Source organism: Diospyros lotus, chromosome 1, assembly GCF_014633365.1.
Source record: "Diospyros lotus cultivar Yz01 chromosome 1, ASM1463336v1, whole genome shotgun sequence".
In the NCBI taxonomy this organism is placed as follows: Eukaryota; Viridiplantae; Streptophyta; class Magnoliopsida; order Ericales; family Ebenaceae; genus Diospyros; species Diospyros lotus.
The window spans coordinates 34,921,816-34,939,529 of NC_068338.1; the positions used below are offsets into that span (position 1 = coordinate 34,921,816).

Sequence of the window (17,714 nt, forward strand, 5' to 3'; positions counted from 1 at the left end):
TCATCACCAAACATAATGTTCCAAATGATGTTCCTGACGAGCTGGATGGCACCTCCTCGGAAGATGAAAAGGTTCCGGTGAAGCCAAAGAAGCAGAGGAAATAGCTTTTTATATGCTTTTAGCTTAAATTGAACTCCAGGAACGTGTGTGTGGAAGCTACGTTTGTGTATTTGAGACTGGCTTAAAGAAATTGGAGAGCTTTGTTTTTCCTTTTGGTCACTTCGGTGTTTTGTGTTTGATCATATATATGATATGATTATTGCTACAAGGAAGATGTTCAAATTATCAAATGGTATCCAAATATAGTTACAAAATAAAGTGCATCTAATGCACATAAGGAAGTGCGCAAGGTAAGTACGGGGGAACACGAGAGAGAAACACTATCAAGTATCAATGTATGTTAGTTGATTGCTAATTTGCTATTATTGATGTATACGATAGCTTCCATAAGCTGACCCTGGTCCAGTGGCTTAGCCAATTGAAAATCCATCCCAGCCTGCCTTATCCTCTTTGTTTCCTCAACTTCAAGTGTTGTATGTGCAGTTAATGCTATGATCGGTATATGGACGCCGTAGTACTTCTCTTCCTCCCGTATCCTTCTTGTGGCTTCGAAACCATCCACCACAGGCATCTGCACATTAGAATGAATAAATGTCAAGTGCATGGACATTCCCAACTCAGTTGTTGATGTGTGTATGCACGTGTTTGTACCAAACCAGTAAATCATCTTTAATCAGCATGATGATTCAGTTGGTAGAATAAGAATAATTCTCTACTAGAATTAGCCATTAGCCAAGCCATTGAAATGCAACACAACAAAGACGGGTGTGTAAAGAGGTATAGGAAGTGCAGTATCCGTACCTCGCAGTCCATCAAAATACAGTCATAAGGAAGAGAGGCTGTAGTAGCTCCGTCTTTCCTGTGACCACGTAAACCTTTGCAGACTAATTCTATAGCTTCTTTGCCATTCTCACATAAATCCACGTGAGCACCAAGCAGGGAAACTCTATACTTGGTCACCTTCCTTGTCACTCCATCATCCTCTGCAACCAAGAATCTCATCCCATTCAAGAGGTTCTCACTGCTCGTGCTACCATGTTCTTGTATTCTTCCCGCTTGTACCCCGAGGTTGGGGTAAGAAACCAAAGCCTCCTTCCAGCTTGCGGGTTTCTCCCTGCTTGGGCTGCCATGTTCTTGTGTCTCTCCCTGTTGGATATGAAATTGGGCAGCAATACTATTCCTTGACTTTGTCCCCCAATGCGCCTGGCTCGTTGAATGGTATGATTTTGAAGACATGTTTTCAAGCTGATATGTACTTTGTCTCCTTTTTCCAGATGAAATATCAGGTAATGCACCTCCAAACTCGGGCAGCATTCCGATCAACTGGTATAGGCAAGAGCCGTGAAGGGGCTTGGATATGACCATATCAGTAGGGGGGAGCTTGTCCTCGTACAGGCCTTTTGAGTGGACATTGTGAGCGCCTGGTTTATCTATCCAAACAATCCTGCAACAAGTATTGTGAAGGTCTCTTCTAAACTCAGCCACAGCCTTACTTAGTTCTCGAAAGGGACCTGCATTGATATCAATTACAATTAATATGAAATTTGGGACACCTTTCAGATTAGTCCTCCTGTAAGGAGTTGGTATTGGATCCGTCCCATCAAAAGTACTCAACGGGATGCCCTTTGCTCTCGTGCTGGGGCTAAAGACTCGATCACTCCTCGAACTTGTTTCAGATCTACTTGAAGCGCTATGGTAGAAATTATTCAACTTCTGTTTGATATTCTTTAGGGTCCGAGGAAGTTGCTCCCATTCTTTCACAGTCGACACTTTTATTCCTAGCCTCTCCATGAATTTCTGTGAAATTCTCTGTCGAATTTCGCTTTGAATAAAGAGTACAACACGAGATTCCTCCCTCTTAGGGGTGCAGGTGCATGTGCTGGGCCCTGAATGTTGTTGGATCAAATCACCAGATACAGAACCATAATTTGACTCGATATCTTCTTCTCTTGCATCACCACTTGGTTCAGTCTCACATGTAGTGAGGAAGATGTTAAACCTGAAGCAGGTCCCCTTTTCACCAATTTCCTTGTCCACAATTCCTATTTCGCCACCCATTAGACGTACCTGGCATCAAGTAACAACTAAATTAGAAACCCGCCCTTGTATCAAGCAACGACTAAATAAAAAAACTGAACTTTATGTGAGGAAGTAAATCAATGGTAAGCCTACAAGTTCTATGGTTTTCATATTAGGAACGGTTTGGAGCAGTTTCAATTTGTTAGTTGAAAGTAAACGATTGGCCCCCTTTAGTTATTATAACAAAGGAAGGATTAAGAGTAAAGATGTCTTGACTTTGTCGTGAGATTTACATACCAGAGATTGAACAATACCAAGGCCTAGGCCAGTGCCTTCTTGGGAAGGAGCAGTCTTTCTGACCTGAACATAGTTTTCAAACACAGCATTTTGCTTCTCTTTCGGAATTCCTAGTCCTGTATCATCCACCTCGAAAACAACTTCCACGCAGTTCAAATTTTCATGGATGCTCTTCATAGATTCGAAGCCACTGTATGCATCATCATTCTTGGGAAATAAGCATGAAATGCAATGCAAAGAGCTGTTGGGGCTGGAAGAGAATATTGTATTGCTCGGGCTTGGCGTCCTAGCCCAAGCTCGAACAGCTACATGTCCCTCAGAAGTAAATTTGACCGCATTGCTTAGTAAGTTGGACAATATTTGTTTAAGTTTAGTCCGATCACCTTTGACCTTTTTCGAGACAGAACCATCACAAGGATCCAACACCACATCTACCCCCTTTTTCATCCCAACAGGATGGTACAGATCAACTACATCTTCTAGCAGTTGAGCCAAATCAAACTCCTCTTCCTCAAGCTGCATTTTGCCAGCTTCAATTTTACTTGCATCCATAATAGAATTCAAAATACCTGCATAATACTTTTCCTTATTTGTTAGAGCCTTTTGAATATGGACAAAATTTTTCCAATTTAAATTTCTATGGGATATTAATTTTCTTGTGCACATATGATCTTGAGTACTTAGAATGGTTGTTATGAAGATTGATGGAGAAAATGGTAGGGAAATTTACCCAGAAGATCTTTTGTACAACTCCCTACTTGCGTCAAGTTTGTGTCCAACTCTGATCCGGGAGGGACTTCATCGTGACACATCTCTACCAAACCAGTGATCCCTGCAAGCAAAGCACGGATATCGTGGCTTGCAGTTGCGAAGGCGAGGCTCTTGTTCAAACTCTTCTTCTCAGCCTGTTGAGTCGCTTCCATTTGTTTTATGAGTCTAACGCGCAAGCGTATCTCGTTTTGGGCCGCTCCAACAATGAAGTACACAAATGCACAAATTAAGACGGCCATGCTAAAACCCATCAGTAGTAGAAGCACATAGGCATACACCATAGTGCTGTGAACATGGCCCTCTACTTCCCTCTGTGGTAAAGCCAATACATACGCCTGAAACCATACCAGAATTCAAACCATTATTCTGTTAGAGCTTGATTTCTTGAGATCATGGGTTGATTTCTGGAAACCTATAGATCTTTCGCTTGATTAGCATGATTTCTGGTGTAAATTGGCATATCCATAGGGATTCATTAAATTAGTTTTGGAAACTTTTTTCTGTATAAATATAAGAATGTTTAATGTTCACATTGCTGAAATATACACCTGTTCTTGTTCTCTGCTTCCAGTTTCAATCATATTCCTGCATGGAAATTTTTAAGTTGTTATCTTCCTGGATCAATGGGGGGGATTTAGAATGATAACGGAAGACACGTAAATAAATAATAAAATCTTCCTTCGAGGGTAACAGTGGAGCCACAGAGTGTAGAGCATTCGTTGATAAGTTACTCTTTCCTTTTTAATATTTGCTCTATAATTAAGTCCTGTCATCAGCTTAATTTTCATATTGAGCATGAAATATACATAGCAACTACATTACATACAGAAGCACATTTTAGTTGTTTATATAATGAAAGCGTTTGGTGCTTACCAATTTAACTCCGAGGATATCCAATGGTGAGCAGTAAATCATGTAATTGCTTTCCCCAATGTTCAACACGGATCCTTCCAGTTTGCTGTTATTAGCCTCGCACGTAACATTGCCAACATGACCTTTCTGAGTTCCATTGGCATTGAGAAATTCAAATGAAACCGAATGGCTGGCAATTCCTGCAGCTAGTACTCTTCCATCTTTTGTAGCCAAATACAAGTTTCCACCATGGATTTCAATGCTAGAGAAAAAATGAGTCAATGACTCCAATGAAAACCCTAGAGAGATAGCTCCTTTTCCATCCAAACCAACCGTGTTGAAGAACAGAAGATCTTGAGTGAACCCAGTTCCTAATGAAGCATGACCATCTGTACTATTCAAGGCTTCTTCCAACAAGCTAGTTGAATTCATTGTAAATAGAGAACGGAAGCTAGTAGCTTCTCCATATAGCTTTCCATTGTTGCGATTTACTGGTCGAGTATACCAGCCGCTAAAACTTGTGAGACTCGCATTAGCAACCCGTGACGAATTGGAATACACTGCTGAAGTTTGATTGCCACTGATGTAGTACGAGAAGAACAAACCATTTGATCCAATATAAGCAACCTGTGACAAGTGTGGAACTGTTGATAGTGCTTGAAACAATCCAGGCGCCACCTGCATGTATGTATATATACATTTAGATGGAACATTTACTGGCATTAATTAGCTTCGTCATGTTTTGCCTTTTCAAATTCATAGAATGAAAAGAGACGGATACAAACACTAGTTTCAATTGTGGAGAATGAAATTGAAAGGTTCCCTCCGTCCAGCGATGAGTTCAAAATTCTTGCTAAATTTGCTGCCGATGAATTGGCAGGAGATAACAAGTGTGTTGTTCTTTCAATTTCTGATACCACTTGATGGTTGAAATCTTGGGAAATCAACTGCGCTTCTTTCTCAGTTGTCTTGACATTGGTATAAAAAGATGGGGCTAGCAGACCTGGAACCAGCAGAACTAGGACTACCTGCACGGTGCAATTAATCAAAGAACTTTTCTAAGCCTAAATAGCCATGAATCCAAAATACTTGGTTTTTCATCAACATCTCAATCTGCACTTCAAAAAACTTGTGTTTTCGTGAGTTTATTCAACCATACTTAAAAGGAGAGCAATGGTTGGATATTTCATTATCATAATTAAAAAATCAAAAACAAGATAATTGACAACCACGATGTGTTATTCAAAACTCAAATACGAAGTTGAGCCCTACAAAATTACCAGGAGGAAGAAGCAGCAAGCATACTTGAACGCCAATGAACTGCACGCCATGAAACTTGTTTGATTATTGTCAATGGAATACCGTCTAATATTACTTTCTGAACTTTGATAAAAATTAAGTCATAAAATATTAGTATTTCACGGATGAAAAGTAAATCATCAAATAAATCATATCAATAGAATAAATTAATTACACATCAAATCTTTTTCATTGTGAGGGAATTATATTTTTCCTTATTAGAATATAATTGCATTTTAATGACATTATTTAATTGATAAATCTATGTATTAAGTCACTTATCTTTGACTTGAATTAATACATTTAATGCATGAATTTAGTTCTAAACATGCACGATACTGCAATTAATAATGTGTGTATAGTTAAACAAACTCGTTTATAATGATTTAGGGTTTAATTAGATGGATGACCGGAACTCAATAAAGATGAATCAAAAGAAACCAACGATGATTGTAATAGGAAATTAATAACGGTTTAGAATGAAATGAAGATGCAATTTAAGTAATTTTAACAAGCATTTTCTTGGCTTCCAAACAACAAAACTAAGCAACAATATTGACAAAAAAAAAATAAAAAAATAAAGTTCAACTAATCTGAATTTGTTTTCAACTTTATTATGAAATATCTTTGAATTTATCACAGTTGATACTCGTGCAATATTTAAGAATCCACACTTAACAACTATAAACATAAAATGCTAAACAAGAAAAAAAAAGAGCTACAAAACGACTTTCTTCTACTATTGAGATGATAAAAGTGAAGATAAATTTTTAAATATTAAAAAGCTCTTGCAACTAAAATTTAGGAAATATTTAATCTTTATACTTGTCTTTCTCTTTCTTTATTCATATTCAAATAAATAAAATTCTTATCTCTTATCTCTTATATAATATTTTGTAATTTGATTTTGTATCAGGAAGGAAGTGAAAATCAATTGTGTACAATGAATGATTATCACATGTAGACACAAAACAAGGGATGTGATTTACTATTGACATTTGTCTAATTTCTATGTTTGCTATTCTCATTTTCTTTGTCAATTTATATTTAAATTAATAAAATTCTTATCTCTTATAATAACATACACACTTTAATATTTTAATTTTATTTCAAAATTTAAATACTTTAAAAGATAACGTTGCAATCATAATATTTAGCAATTTAATTATGTACCAACAAGTAAAATTCGATGAAATGATTATTAGATGTGGACACAAAACAAAGAATATAATTTATTGTTAACATTCGTCACTTTCTCGATCTATTTATATTCAAATAAATAAAATCCTTATCTCTTATAACAATATACATATTTCAATTTTACTTCAAAATTTAGTTACTTTAAAAGATAACTTGCAATCCTAATATTTTGCAATATGATATTGTATAAGAAATGAAAATCGGTTGTATACAATGAATAATTAATTATTAAACTTAGACGCAAAACAAGAAATATGATTTATCATTGATATTTATCTAATCTTTATACTTATCTTTCTTATTCTCTTTCTCCATACATATTCAAATAAATAAAATTTGTATCCCTTATAAGAGCATGCACACACTTTACCGTTTCAATTTTACTTCAAAATTTAAATTTTTTTAAAAGATAACATTGCAATTCTAATATTTTGTAATTTAATTTTGTACGAGCAAATTAAAAAGGGGAGGAATGATTACACAAATTGTTTAATTTTCTATTAAAGTTAAAACATGGTGGTGACAGCTAATAACTGTGGTTTTTTAGATTAAAAAAAAAAAAAAAGAAGAAGCGTGGTTTTGGCGGTTCGCACTTCCACCGTCGACGGGGTGCGCGCGGCCACCGCGCAGCGATTCCCACAACTTCCCGCCAAAATCCCGCCGTCTGAACTGAAACACTTCTCTTCTTCCCGCCTTCTTCACACAATCCAATCGACGCCCACATATACATTTCTCTCTCTCTCTCTCTCTGAGACTTGAATTCGTTCCAATGGCTCCTCCGCGTCGGGCCAGCAATGGCCGATCGCCCTTGGTGAATCAACAAAGCCAAATCACGGCATTCTTCTCCAAGCCTTCCTCTTCTTCTCCTTCCCCTGTTCTCTCCAAACAATCCCCTAAATTGCACCCTAACCCTAACCCTAAACCCGATCGGAGCCCGAGCCCGAGCCCTAGCCCCATCACTCCTTTACTTCTCCAACCCAAGCGCAAGAAGCCTCTCCTAGTCATTGGTCCATCTCCCGACCTCACCCCCAACAAGAAACGTTTGGGCGAAGAGGTGCTCAACAAGAGGATTAGGGTTTATTGGCCTCTCGACCAGTCTTGGTATGAAGGTTGTGTCAAATCCTTCGATAAAAGCTCTGGTAAGCATCTGATTCAGTACGACGATGCCGAGGAGGAGCTTCTGGATCTCGAGAAGGAGAAGATAGAGTGGGTTGAAGAAGTGACTAGGCGGTTCCGCCGCTTGCGTCGCGTTTCGGTGGTCGAAGGCAAGGAAGAGTCGGCGCATGATGCGGACGAAGCGGAAGGTGGCGGCGATGATGATTCAGCTGATGAAAATTGGAACGAAGCGGAGCCCGGAGAGGCCGACGAGGATGTTTCGGAGGATATGGATTTGGAAGACGACGAAGAGAGTGACGAGGGAAGGATCAAGCTAGCGCGGGGCAAGAACTCGAATTCAGGAAAGCGGAAGTCGAGCGCGGAAGCGAAGCCGGGTTCTAATAAGAAGAGCAAGGGCGTAGGGGATGCTAAAAAGGGCACATGTAAGGTTTCTCCAGAGTGCAACGGAGACAGATTGTTCGAGCCTAAAGATCACGGCCGTAAGTGATGATGCACCCTAAGAGTTTTTTTTGTTTCCTTTGTATTGGATTGTGGTCAACTATGATGGTGGTTAGAATGCTTGTTAGCAACCAGGACTTTGCTGCAGTATTTCATTGTAATACAATGCTGTGAGGGAAAAAAAGGAGGAAACTCAAATTTAATTCTTAAATGTGATGTTTGATTGACTAACCCGATCTTTCAGTTTATAGTTTTGCTATATGTTGTGTTGTAAACTTGTAATGAGTGTGGACATTGTTTCTGTAGGTGGAAATGCACCTCATGCTGTAAATGATGTTTTAATGGGTGATGCAGCAGAAAGGTTTGGCATGCGAGAGGCGCAGAAGTTGCACTTTCTTGGGGAGTAAGTTCATATTGCATCAATAGGTTGTAGTTCTCTGAGTCTTGTTTAATGGTAGGTGTATAATTCTGCCCAAATGGGTCCAAACAAAGGCCTGAGTGTTTTTATTTCTTTTCCTTCAGACGTCTAGTATTTTAATTTTCTAATGAGATCGCATGTATTACTCCATCCGTATTTATTTTATGATGAGTCATGCAATTTACTCTACTGTTGCAACAGAGAGCGGAGGGATGCCAATAGAAGACGCTCTGGAGATGTAAATTATGATCCAAGAACTTTATATTTACCCCCTAATTTTTTAAAGAGCTTAACTGGTGGCCAGGTAATACTTTTAATAGAAGCTAGTTTAGAGGTTTTGGAACAAGTCTTGTAATGCAATTCATCAATATTAAATCTATTTATTATTTTGTAGAGGCAATGGTGGGAGTTCAAGTCTAAGCACATGGACAAAGTTCTGTTTTTTAAGGTAGTAGGAATTGTTTACATAGGACGAATCATTTGAAATCAAGCTAATGCATGATAATATCATTGGTGTTGGAACAGATGGGAAAATTTTATGAGCTTTTTGAAATGGATGCACATTTAGGAGCTAAAGAACTTGATCTGCAATATATGAAGGTATGAGAAGCTTCAGCTAAATTCAGTGTGCTTCATAAGATTTTACGTGATATTGCAAGCCTGCCCTGCTCTATTTATTTATTTATTTTTCCTTCCTCTTTTTTCAATAGTATTTTTTGTCATTTCCTTTAGAATTGTAAGATAAATTGTTAGGATGTTACTATAGAGAATATGCATGCTAGTTTCTTGTTATGGGTTGTACCCTCTAGTTGGATGAATTAGTTTGTATCCTTGTTTTTATATCTATGTAGATGTAGCATTATGTTTTGCTTTCGCTTGAATTTTCAGGGAGAACAGCCTCATTGTGGGTTTCCAGAAAAGAATTTCTCAATGAATGTGGAGAGGCTGGCTCGGAAGGTTTGTTTCTCAAAACGTTTTTGTTTTCAAAACGTGATTTTCAGTTACTGGATTTATTACACTCATATATCTTTGCCAAGTCTTCCTTGATTGTTAAGAGATGTTTGACAAGCTTCTTCAGTGGAGCAGGGTTATCGTGTTCTTGTTGTGGAGCAGACAGAGACACCTGAACAGCTTGAGCTTCGTCGCAAGGAGAAGGGTTCCAAAGACAAGGTAAAGCTCAATCTCTGTAAGACCCTAAGAGATAGATAAAAGTTCTCCCCTGAATTTTTTTGCTTTCTGATTTTAGTGGTTGACATTTTACATTGGTTATAGGTTGTGAAACGGGAGATATGTGCTGTGGTCACAAAAGGAACCTTAACAGAGGGAGAAATGATGTCGGCCAACCCTGAGGCTTCTTATCTTATGGCATTGACTGAAAGTTGTCAAGAAAACCATCTGGAGCGGGTCTTTGGTGTTTGTGTAGTTGATGTTGCCACAAGCAAAATTATTCTTGGTCAGGTGAGTCTGGAGTCTGAACTCTTAAGTCACAAACCAATGCTTTCAATTCTGTAGTGTGGGTTTATTTACCTGTCACTGGATCACATGAAATCATAAGAACCTGATCCAGGGGCGTGGACAAGTTTAGTTTTTGTAGTCTCAAATGTTCTCTGTCAGCTGGGTGGATGAGCATTAAAGTGTTATCTTGCATCTTAGGATCATAACTCTTGTTTCTATTAGGTTAACTACATGGGTTTTCCTCAGCATGCTATTTCTGCTGATAAGAGGATTAATATATTCCTAGCATAACTTGAATGGTTACTTGAGGAGCTTTTTTTGTTTATACTATCTCAATATGACAAAATTAATCATGGCACTTAGTTTTTCTTGTCATGTTTGGGAATTTTGTTGATTTCTGTACCAAGTCGAATGTGGTGTTTCTAATATTCATTAATTTTAATAATTTCACTTTCACCAGTTTCAGGATGATCCAGAGTGTAGTGCCTTGTGTTGTCTTTTATCTGAACTGAGGCCGGTGGAAATTGTTAAACCTGCTAAACTGCTTACCTCTGAGACTGAAAGAGTACTAATGAGACATACGAGAAATCCCTTAGTTAATGAATTGGTTCCACTATTGGAATTCTGGGATGGTGAGAAAACTGTTTGTGAAATCAAGGCTATCTACAGGCAAATATATAAGCAATCAGCATCTTCATCTTTGAATGAAGCAAAGTCGAAAGCTACTGTTTGCTCTTCAGAAGATGTCAACTGCTTACCAGATGTACTGTCAGAACTTGTGAATGCAGGCACCAATGGCAGTTATGCACTCTCAGCTCTTGGAGGCGCACTCTTCTACTTGAAGCAAGCTTTTCTTGATGAAACTTTGCTTAGATTTGCAAAGTTTGAGTTGCTCCCTTGCTCTGGTTTTGATGATATTACTCGAAAGCCATACATGGTTCTTGATGCAGCTGCACTGGAGAACCTTGAGATATTTGAGAACAACAAAAATGGAGACTCTTCTGGGTAGGTTTTCCATTTTCTTGCATGGAGTAATATTTTTCATTTTCTTTATTTCTTCTTTAGCTTTTGTTTGAACTATTCTTATGGATATCTCAAATTTAATTGTATTTGTTGGTCTTTGTAGAACACTATATGCGCAATTGAACCATTGTGTGACAGCTTCAGGTAAGAGGTTGCTCAAAACATGGCTTGCAAGACCTTTATATCATCTGGAGTCAATTAGAGAACGCCAGGATGCTGTAACTGGTGTCAAGGTAATTTTTCAAAGCATTTTAATAGCGTTTCTGTGTTTTGTTAGTTATCAGACAGAGCCTGCAATATTTTAGGAGTAACAGAGGAGGAATTGTAGAAATGTGTGGAGTGCATGTTCAAAGAAAACATAATTAATGAATTTCACTACTAACAAAAGATCAAAATGGGCAGCATCCATACTTGGAAAGAGCATTCACCAAGTTAATAGCTGAATCTAGTATCTGGTTTGGCTATGTAAATAACACTAGTTACTGCTAAGTATCTTATCTGCTGGAAACCCAAGTTGGTAGTTTTGCTGTAAACTTCACTTTCTTTTTCTTCTCGTCTTTCGATATCAAAATCTGCAGTGAAGAATTTAGTTTTGTTGGTTATACTTTCTATTAGGCTCAAGTAAATATCACTTAAATGTCACCTTAATGATCACTGATTAGTTTTATATAGTCACAAATGCTAATGTGATTTGGTGATATCAGTTCTTTATCACCATTCCATTTGATGGGCATGACTTGGGAAATTATTCAGTACTTGTTTTTACATTGTATATTTTTAGTTGATTGAATTATTAAAGGATTGTAAAAGGGGGAGATCCGATTTTGTGGATGCTTTTTGTAGAGCTTCTGAAAGAGGAGATTGTAATATTTTTCAGTTCCTATTCCCTTTATGCATTAAAATGTTCAGGGAGATGAAGATCTGTGATGAGGATTTACATTTGTGACTGATACATTGTCGTACATTTTCCTTCCACTTTGTTTATTTGTTGGGCTTTGGTCTGTCTTCTGATCCATATCTGCTTTATAGGGGGTGAATCTACCTTTAGCACTTGAATTCCAAAAAGATTTGTCCAGGCTTCCTGATATGGAACGCTTGCTTGCACGCATCTTTGCTAGCAGGTGCTCTGCATGGCTATTTACTTGATAACTTAATAAAAGATTGTTTCGGATTGTCTCATAAAATGATTTTATGTTGATTATTTAATTTTATGCAGTGAGGCTAATGGAAGGAATGCAAATAAAGTTATTCTATATGAGGATGCAGCAAAGAAACAGCTTCAGGAGTTCATATCTGCCTTGCGTGGTTGCGAATTAATGACCTCTGCATGCACTTCACTTGGTGTCATTTTGGAAAATGTTGAATCTAGACTCTTACATCATCTATTAACCCCCGGTATAATTTGGATTGATGGCTTTATTATCATGACCTGCAATGGTTGAATGAACTTAGGATCTTTCTCTTTTGTAACTCTTGGCACCATTTGTGTCTTTACTGTTATTGCCCAAATCTTTCTGCACCTCAAGTATATCAACTGTTTGTAGGCAAAGGTCTTCCTGATGTTCATTCAGTTTTAAAGCATTTCAAGGATGCCTTTGATTGGGTGGAAGCAAATAATTCAGGCCGTGTAATACCCTGTGAAGGGGTTGATGTAGAGTATGATTCTGCCTGCAGCAGAGTTGCAGAGCTGGAGTCCAGTTTGAGCAAACACTTGAAGGAGCAGCAGAAATTACTTGGAGATGCATCTGTAAGAGCAATATGAAATGATTCTATTGTTAATCTTAATGTAGTTTTATTCCATATTGATTCCTTGAGGAGTTGCCAACTTCATTCCTTGATGGTTCATTATAGATTAGTTATGTAACTGTTGGAAAGGAGGCATATCTTTTGGAAGTCCCTGACAGCTTGAGCAGGCAAATTCCAAAGAATTATGAGTTGCGATCGTCTAGAAAGGTAAGAAAAGAATTTGTGCTGGCAAGATCATTTCCCATGCATTATAAAATTGGTTGATGACATGCAGTTCCAATCTCAATTTTTATTGGTCCAAATTACTTGAGGAAGTAATGTAGTTAGATAGCTTCCTGCTGATAGGCAAATGAAATCATTGTTTCTGCAATTCAATATCTTGTTGCCTTCATTGAATGAAACTGACTCTGTTAACTATCAGGCAGGGTCTTATCTCTGGCCATAGGCAATTTGGCATGACTGCTTGCTTGCTTGAGATTTAATTGAAATTTGTTTTTTTTTTTTTCCCAAACACACATCCCTACCCCACATCTATGGTGTGCAGGGCTTCTTCCGGTATTGGACTCCCAAAATTAAGACGATGATGGGGGAACTCTCTCAAGCTGAATCTGAGAAGGAGTCTAAGTTGAAAAACATTTTGCAAAGATTAGTTGGACATTTCTGTGAGCATAACAATAAGTGGAGACAGTTGGTTTCAACAGTTGCTGGTATGCATATCTTTTCTTGTGTATGGAATTAGGCAATTATTGGACACTCATTGGAATGTGTTTTATTATTTCTTTAACTTTTTACCAGGGAAATGCAGAATTGCACTTGAATACATTAAACCATAATAAGTTTGGAAAAATAAATACTGTCATTGTTAGATACCTTGTTGGAAAATAGCTCAAACATGTTTGATAATTTTTGTAAAGTATTTCCATGGTAGTGTTTTATTACTTGAAGAAATCAGAACTGCATTACAAGTTTGAAACATAAGTTTGGATATGGTTTGTAAAGTTACTAATGTCTTTAAATCTTCATGAACTTCTAATTTCAAGAACTATGGAGACCAAAATTTTCAACTTATTTTAAGTAGGGTTTAGCAAAGTGGCTATTTGGACTTTCTTGTTTGCACTTGTTTCCCAATGTGTAGAACATTTAAGGTAATTTCTTTGTGTTTTGATATAATAAATATAAATTATTTTGTAATGGATAAAAATGAAATTTGTTGTTATTCTCATATATGCATGTGTTGTTTATTTATCAACATATGCCTGCCATGTTTTCTCCCTTTTTTCCCCCTCTGCTTTTAACTTAGTGTCTGTGATTTAGGTTACAAATGATGCTTTGATGGAAAATAATTAGGTTTACTACATGCTGCCCTTGCTCTCTCTCTCTCTGCGCGCGCGTCACGGGCCCGGGGGCACCCACACACCCCTTTATTAACCTTAATTTTGTGAACAAATCTGTCATACAAAATGTTTCTTCATTCTGCCTTGGAACCATCGGGGAAAACGGTATACATGTAACTTCATGGTTGTTTGCAAGTGCTTGAAAAAGATTAAAAACGATATATCATCTTTAAATTATTACATTTCTACTCATCTTACATGGTGCAACCTGTCATCTGCAGAACTAGATGTTTTGATTAGCTTAGCAATTGTGAATGACTATTATGAAGGATCCACCTGCCAGCCTATTATCTCTGGGTTGCAATGTCCAGATGAAACACCACTCATCATTGCTAAAAGTTTAGGCCATCCTGTTCTTAGAAGTGATTCTCTAGGCAAGAGCTCATTTGTTCCAAATGATGTTTCTATTGGTGGTCACAGTCATTCAAGTTTCATCCTACTTAGTGGCCCTAACATGGGTGGGAAGTCCACTCTTTTGCGCCAAGTCTGCTTGGCTGTGATACTGGCCCAGGTACGTTTGTAATTCACATTTCTTGTAATGTTTTTTCCATTGTGTTGTTGTCTTCACTTTTAGTTCTTTCTCAGATAGGAGCAGATGTCCCTGCAGAAAGCTTTCAGATGTCACCTGTTGACCAAATGTTTGTTAGGATGGGTGCAAAAGACCATATCATGGCAGGACAAAGTACATTTCTGACTGAGCTTTTAGAAACTGCATCTATGCTGGTGAGTTTCCCTATAATTATGCAAGTGAGCCCTATAACAAAAAAACGTGATTATGCTGTTTCTTTCTCCGAACTATGTAATGAATGGTTTTATATTATTTTGGCTGACACCTGACATACCACTATGTGGACAGCAAATTAATTGAAAATTTTGACGGTATACTTTTGGTTAGCCTAGGACAACTTAGGTCCCTACCATGCATTTTTTCTTTCCCTTGATGAAATTTATAATTGCTCTTGGTTGATTCCTTGTTAATTTTTAACTAATGCTATGTCTATTTAAAAAGAAATTCATTTTAGTTAAAAGTTATTATTGTGATAAAAATAATGGTGTTTTATATTATTAGTATTTAAAAAAAGAGTAATACGAAAGTGTCTGTGCTGGTTGTTTCATCTTAATACCATTCACCAACCTAGTCTCTGGATCCATACTCTTGAGTAAATATTCCAACCTTTTACAAATATTGCCAGTCCCAGACCACATCTTTATTCATATTATTGGAGTATCTTAGCATGATTTTATGGTCAATGTGGTCAGACTAACATGATTAATATGTTTTATGTTTAATGTGGAGCATTGCCTTGATTTTATTGTTAATTACAGAGGTTGAGTGTGCATGCATTGCTTTTCTTTAATGTTCTTATTTACATGATTTTATTGGTTATGCAGTCATCTGCAACCCGCAACTCACTCGTGGCATTGGATGAGCTTGGACGTGGGACATCAACTTCAGATGGACAAGCCATTGCGTAAGCCACTAAAAGATATATTCAATTATCCTACTTTGTCAAATAAATACAATTTTATATTCCTTATTGCTCATTCTTAACTCTTTGTTTGTAGCAAGGATTTTCAACAGAAAGGAAAATGAAAAGAAAATGACTTAATTTATGAATGCATTTTTCCGCGTGTAAAAAGAGCATCTATTTTCCATTATTTCCCTTCCATAAAATCCTAATCCTGAGCACAGTGTAGAAGTTTCACAAGTCCTTGAATCCTAGTTTTATCTTTTATGGGTTAAACTTTTGCAGGGGATCAGTTCTTGACCATTTTGTCCACAAGGTGCAGTGTCGAGGAATGTTTTCTACTCACTACCATCGATTAGCTGTAGACTATTTGGAGGATCCCAATGTATATCTTCTCTCCTGTTTTGATCTGTGTTCTCTAATTAAGATTAAATTGGCAGTTTTTTTTTTTCTTTTTATTTTTGTTTTGAGTTGGTTATAAGGGCCTCACAAAAGATTTGACTATGATATAAATAATTGGCAAGCTAGAATTCATGTAACCAACTCTCCATGGTAGGATTAATGCTTGATGTGTTGTTTCTTCTTGTTTTAGTTTTGGGTTGGTCTTTGCATAAGATTGGACTGCTATTAATACAATGTGATAAATTAAGTAATATGATTGACAGCCCGAGCTTCAGTAATTTGCTTATCAGGCTGGATTAACTGACAAGAATTGTCACATTACTCTTGTCTGCGTTTGCTAATGATTTTGATTATAATCTGACAAATCTTTTATCTGTGCACCATGTAGGTCTCTCTATGCCATATGGCATGCCAAGTTGGAAAAGGGGTTGGTGGTGCAGAAGAAGTTACTTTTCTTTACAGGCTGATGCCTGGTGCATGCCCTAAAAGCTATGGTGTTAATGTTGCACGGATAGCTGGTACGGTTTCCTCGTGTACTCTGTGGCTTCTTATTTGTAGCTTAGGCATGCAGCTGGAAACTAGTTATTTGACAACAACAGTTAGGTTATCCCATTAATTAATTATTATGCTTTCAAATGAAGTTCTGAGTTTACCTATGTATATGCTGGCCAATTGTGAGTATTAAATAAATATTTTTCAATTTAAGAACCTAGGCAAAATGTGAAACTGATTGAAATTGTGAGTATTAAATAAAGCTTTTTCTGCTATTCACATTTATGCTTTCAAATCCATCCAGGCAATTGGTAACTGATCGAAACATAGAAAGCATTGATTTGGATCACCTACTGAGACACCAGTATTTTAAGTGACGTTTATCATGACTTGTGACAATGGCAGAAGCAATGTTAAATCACCTGGATATTGTCTCGACTAAATTTTTGTTTGATTTGTGATGAGCATGCGCAAATCAAAGAATTGCTTGACCATTGGCTTTTTTCGTTTTGTCCATCAGCAGTATTACCTTATGTAATGAAATTCAAGTTCTTACATCATTTCAGGACTTCCTGAGACCGTACTTCACAAGGCGACTACCAAGTCTCAAGAGTTTGAGGGAATGTACGGTAAACACAGCAAGGTATCAGAGGGCATGTCTGCTCAGAGTGCAGCAGGGAAGAGAGTAATCGATCTTATCCAGGGCATAACTAAGGTTGCATCAAATTCAAGTTGCCAAGAGGCAGATGAGAGCATGTCTCTCAGCTCACTGCTTGAACTGCAGCACAGGGCAAGAGTACTTTTGAAGGAAATTTAAAACCCGGGTCCCGGTGGATTTTTATGGCTCAATGTGCATGCATGGCCGCAATGCGCAGTGGCGTGCATTCCTGTTTCAGGAAATTGTCTGACGGGCAACTAATCGGCCAGCAGCTCTAACTGTCCAAGCTCTTTCTAGCTATGTTATGTTGTTCAAGTGTTGCTTTTTCAAACCTGAACCCTGCCATCATCACCTGGTTCAATTGTTAGTTGGCCAACTTGGGTTGTATACATATAACTAAAATCTTTGGGACAGATTTCTGGTCAGCAACGGTGACCCAAGTTGTCTTCCGTTGGTGAGAGTTTGTAAACTACTTTTCCAAGCCAACCGACCATACCCAATTTTTGTACAATATTTTAGCTGCGCATGAAGTTAACTTGTGTTCAAAGTGAATGCGACCCACTCATACCATCAAATGCTGCTTCTTGTTACATTTGCATAATTTC

The 17,714-nt window shown here is 37.5% G+C and overlaps 3 protein-coding genes across 3 annotated transcripts; 1 reads left to right on the top strand and 2 right to left on the bottom strand.

The window, feature by feature from the left end:
- Nucleotides 1–274: 274 nt before the first annotated feature.
- Nucleotides 275–3,504, bottom strand: LOC127797940 (histidine kinase CKI1-like). Its single transcript, XM_052331156.1, has 4 exons — nucleotides 3,107–3,504; nucleotides 2,377–2,945; nucleotides 862–2,127; nucleotides 275–631 (listed from the first exon to the last, which is right to left on the bottom strand). The coding sequence occupies exons 1-4, from the start codon at nucleotides 3,426–3,428 to the stop codon at nucleotides 401–403; spliced, it is 2,388 nt and encodes a 795-aa protein (XP_052187116.1). The 5' UTR covers nucleotides 3,429–3,504; the 3' UTR covers nucleotides 275–400.
- A 216-nt stretch (nucleotides 3,505–3,720) lies between these two features.
- LOC127790935 (histidine kinase CKI1-like) lies at nucleotides 3,721–5,330 on the bottom strand. The gene is made up of 4 exons (XM_052320696.1): nucleotides 5,280–5,330; nucleotides 4,785–5,027; nucleotides 4,021–4,677; nucleotides 3,721–3,732 (listed from the first exon to the last, which is right to left on the bottom strand). Exons 1-4 carry the CDS (start codon nucleotides 5,328–5,330, stop codon nucleotides 3,721–3,723), a joined length of 963 nt encoding a protein of 320 aa, XP_052176656.1.
- Nucleotides 5,331–7,054: 1,724 nt separating this feature from the next.
- On the top strand, nucleotides 7,055–17,654 carry LOC127808162 (DNA mismatch repair protein MSH6). Its single transcript, XM_052346575.1, has 21 exons — nucleotides 7,055–8,093; nucleotides 8,359–8,455; nucleotides 8,672–8,774; nucleotides 8,865–8,918; nucleotides 8,996–9,070; nucleotides 9,359–9,427; nucleotides 9,557–9,640; nucleotides 9,743–9,928; nucleotides 10,386–10,930; nucleotides 11,052–11,181; nucleotides 11,978–12,069; nucleotides 12,165–12,343; nucleotides 12,493–12,695; nucleotides 12,800–12,901; nucleotides 13,239–13,401; nucleotides 14,310–14,599; nucleotides 14,674–14,811; nucleotides 15,481–15,560; nucleotides 15,843–15,942; nucleotides 16,348–16,477; nucleotides 17,018–17,654. Exons 1-21 carry the CDS (start codon nucleotides 7,268–7,270, stop codon nucleotides 17,266–17,268), a joined length of 3,897 nt encoding a protein of 1,298 aa, XP_052202535.1. The 5' UTR covers nucleotides 7,055–7,267; the 3' UTR covers nucleotides 17,269–17,654.
- The last annotated feature ends 60 nt before the right edge of the window (nucleotides 17,655–17,714 follow it).